Below are 3,190 nucleotides of genomic sequence, written 5' to 3' on the forward strand. Positions count from 1 at the left end.
GGAGAGGAGGGTGGTCCCAGGGGTGTCAAGGACCGGGCGAGCAGCCCGTGAGGCAGTACCTGGGAAGGTGTTCAGTGGGAGATGTGCATCGGTGTGGTGCCCGCTGCACACCAGCACGGCGTCGAAGACAGCTGCCTCCTGCTTCCCCTCGCTCTCCGTCACCACCTCCCACTGGCCCGTGGTGGCAAAGTCAGGGCGCTTGGACACGCGGCACACGCTGGTCTGGGTGCAGGGGGAGTGGGCATCAGGCACCCTGCACCCCCTGGCCCCGCTGCCACCACCCCCTTGGCCCCCCAGCTCTCACCCTGAAGCGGATGTGGCGGAGCAGGTCGAAGTGCTGGGCGTACATGCGGAAGTACTCCATGATCTTGGAGTTGTGCATGTAGTTGGGGAAGTCCTCGGGGATGGGGAAGTCGCTGAAGCACATCATCTCCTTGGAGGTGTTGATGATGACAGAGCGGTAGATGCTGGCACGGCCGTCCTCGGGGTTCTCCTGTAGGAGTGGGTCAGGGCTCAGCACTGGCCAGGGACTGCAGGGCCATCTGCCTGCCCTGCCTGGCACATCTCCATGCCTGTGAATGCTGAGTTAGGCCACAGGTGATCATAGCACCCATCCCTGCACTCTCCCATGAGGGAGACCACCTGCCTCAAAAAACGGGGAAGAGGAAGCTCTGGGTCTGTGACAACCAGGCAGTAGTGACAGCATGTCCTGGTGGTCTCGTGCCTCAGCTTCCCCACTCCCACTCCTTGCCCCTGTGAGGTGGTGCATTCCCGAAGCTGCCTGTGGTGTCATTGCCGCAGCTGCCACATCAGGTCTCACTGGTTGTGGAGCCAGCTCCAGCGCTTCCTGCTGAGTGGCTGCTCCTGCTTGACAGGTCTGTGCCTTAGCAGCTGGATGCTGCTTCCCTGGCTTCGCTGCACCAGTCCCATTCCTGACCCATCATGGGCAGGACCAGCAGGCTGTGACTGAGCCACTCCCAACCCCACACTGGTGTGGTGCCCATGTGTGTCCCCCCGGCCTCTCCCACCCACATAACAGGGCATGGTGGGAGCACTGGTATTCTTGTTGGTGGGTCCATGGGGGAAAAGTCAGCAGCCTTATTATGTGGGTGCAGAAACAAGCTCCCAGGCTTCCCCTGAGACAGGGAGAGCCAAGGCACAGAGGAGGGAGCACTTGCTGCCTTTGCGTGGGTGAGCAGCACAGGAGCAGGGAGGGGAGCAACAGTGATTCCAGGGAAGGGCTGGAAAAGACAGAAACTGGGACAGACAATGGGATCAGATAGGACAAGGATATGTGGGAAAGGGCTGGAGGGGACCAAGAGCAAATCAGCAGAGCAAGGGGTGGATGAGACCAGGAAGGGAAGGATGGGAAAGAGGAAAGCTGAGCTGGGGGGAGTAAGCCCTGGGGTGAGGTCCTTGGAGAGGGTCCGTGCTGCTGCTGGTGGGAAGGAGATGGGTCCCATGTGCCCAAGCACACCGGCTGGCACCATGGGGACCTTTTGCTGCCAAGCCGTTTTACTTTCCTGTCGTTTAGCTTGCAAACCTGCCTGGCACACGCTTACAAAGCAGGGGAGTGGTGCTTTATCTGCCAAGAACCGATCCCAATCCTATCCATGCTGCTGCCATGGGGCAGGCTGGCACGCGTGGGGCTTACCTCGAAGCGCCAGAGGCCCCCGATGTCCTTGCTCCTCTCAAAGCAGGTGGGCTCCAGCCCCTCATCCAGGCAGCATTTCAGGGCACACAGGCCAGAGGCACCAGCACCAATGATGGCTACTCTCTGGGGAGCCATGTCCCGCATTCTGGTGTTGGCAGGGATTCCGGAGAAGCTGTGGCACTGAGCGGGTTGCAGAGCCTGGCGGGCTACACCAGGAAAGGCGCTCAGTTTGGGAGTGAGTGTCCCTGTGCTTCCTGTGGGTGGCCAAGGGCAGCTAGGGTTTCATAAGATGTGTTTCTTCTAGACACGATCTACAGGTTCCCCCCACCACTCTGCCACTCCCCCTATCTGTGCCTGCCCTCCACAGGAGGCTCATTGGATTCTGTAAGCACTTGATGATGCTGGCACTGCCCCGGGACTCGGTGGGCAGGGCAGAGATGTGGCTGTGCTCCAGATTTCAGCAGGTTGTGGTATGGAAAACAAACTAGGAGGATGCTCAGGTGGTTGGCAGTCATGCCAGCCCAGGTGTGTGGTGGCCAAGACTCCTGTCACCACTGTGGGTGGCCATCCCACCCAGCCATCTTCTGGAGGGGCTGCGTGCAGGTGATGAAGGTGGCACTGAACTGTGCTACTGTGACCCCTGGGACCTGCTCCTATGTCACACACCCTGAGCGAGGCTGTCTTGCCGTGGTAATACACAGGTGTGTACATGTGTACTGCTGTGGGCCAGTGGCACGAGGACGACCTCACACCCATGAGCATTCCCCTGGCACACAGTGGATCATGATGTTGTCAGTAACAGGACAATGCTTGGCTGTTCAATGCATTTATGCAGTTAGGAAGTGTGCAGTGCCTTTGCTGCTTAGCTTTCCTGTGAGTGTGCCAGCGGTGGCACAGCTGGGTTACAGGGGATATAAAAGCCCAGAGCGCTGGCTGAGAGGGACTGGATTTTACCCCACATATGAGCAGGTTTCTTTCTCTGTCCCTGGCAGCAGCTTCACAGGGAGAGGCACAGCACAGGGGTCCAATCTTTATTTTGGCAGCTGGGGAGGTTCTGTGCATCCCGAGCTCGTGGTGTGGTCACAATGGGGCCGTTCTAGGCAGGGGTTTCTGCCAGCACTGGGGTGCACAGACTGCTACGGGGCAGGGGTGGCCGGCCAGCCCCTTGGCACATTGCAAACCGTGCCCTCTCATGCTTGCAGGGCACCTAAAAGTAAGCAAAAACAGCAGCGAGGATGGCCACAGCCCCGACCACCTTGAAGATGAGGGGCACAGCGAGGGCTGAGGGACGTTCCTCCACGTGCCGCGTCTGCAGGGGCTTGATGATGCGCTGCTGCTGGGTCAGGATGGCCTCCCTGGCACCCGCCCACGCACCCGGGCCCCGCAGCCGGTACTGGTATGGCGTGCAGGGACCGAAGGCCACCTCCAGAGCCAGCCTGGGGTCCGTGAGGAAGAGGGTGAGCAGGTTGGGCTTGACTCCCAGCTGGCAGGCGAGCTCGTCCATGTAGGGGATGTAATCCACCTGGATGGTGTGCC

The 3,190-nt window shown here is 60.1% G+C and overlaps 2 protein-coding genes across 2 annotated transcripts in view; both read right to left on the minus strand.

Annotated features, from left to right (window-relative positions):
* The window catches only part of LOC108497740 (dimethylaniline monooxygenase [N-oxide-forming] 5-like), a 5,555-nt gene extending 3,305 nt beyond the window's left edge, over positions 1 to 2,250 (minus strand). The window contains exons 1-3 of the mRNA XM_017815639.1: positions 1,655 to 2,250; positions 305 to 493; positions 60 to 222 (exon numbers count right to left, since the gene is read on the minus strand). Of these exons, the coding sequence (XP_017671128.1) occupies positions 60 to 222; positions 305 to 493; positions 1,655 to 1,798 (496 nt within the window). The 5' untranslated portion in view covers positions 1,799 to 2,250. The remainder of the gene's footprint in view (positions 1 to 59; positions 223 to 304; positions 494 to 1,654) is intronic.
* Positions 2,251 to 2,861: 611 nt separating this feature from the next.
* Positions 2,862 to 3,190, minus strand: part of LOC108497741 (dimethylaniline monooxygenase [N-oxide-forming] 2-like) — a 4,122-nt gene continuing 3,793 nt past the window's right edge. The window contains exon 5 of the mRNA XM_017815640.1: positions 2,862 to 3,176. Coding sequence (XP_017671129.1) covers positions 2,862 to 3,176 — 315 coding nt within the window. The remainder of the gene's footprint in view (positions 3,177 to 3,190) is intronic.

The sequence above is a fragment of the Lepidothrix coronata genome, unplaced genomic scaffold (genome assembly GCF_001604755.1).
Source record: "Lepidothrix coronata isolate B3197 unplaced genomic scaffold, Lepidothrix_coronata-1.0 Scaffold52, whole genome shotgun sequence".
NCBI classification, from domain to species: domain Eukaryota; kingdom Metazoa; phylum Chordata; class Aves; order Passeriformes; family Pipridae; genus Lepidothrix; species Lepidothrix coronata.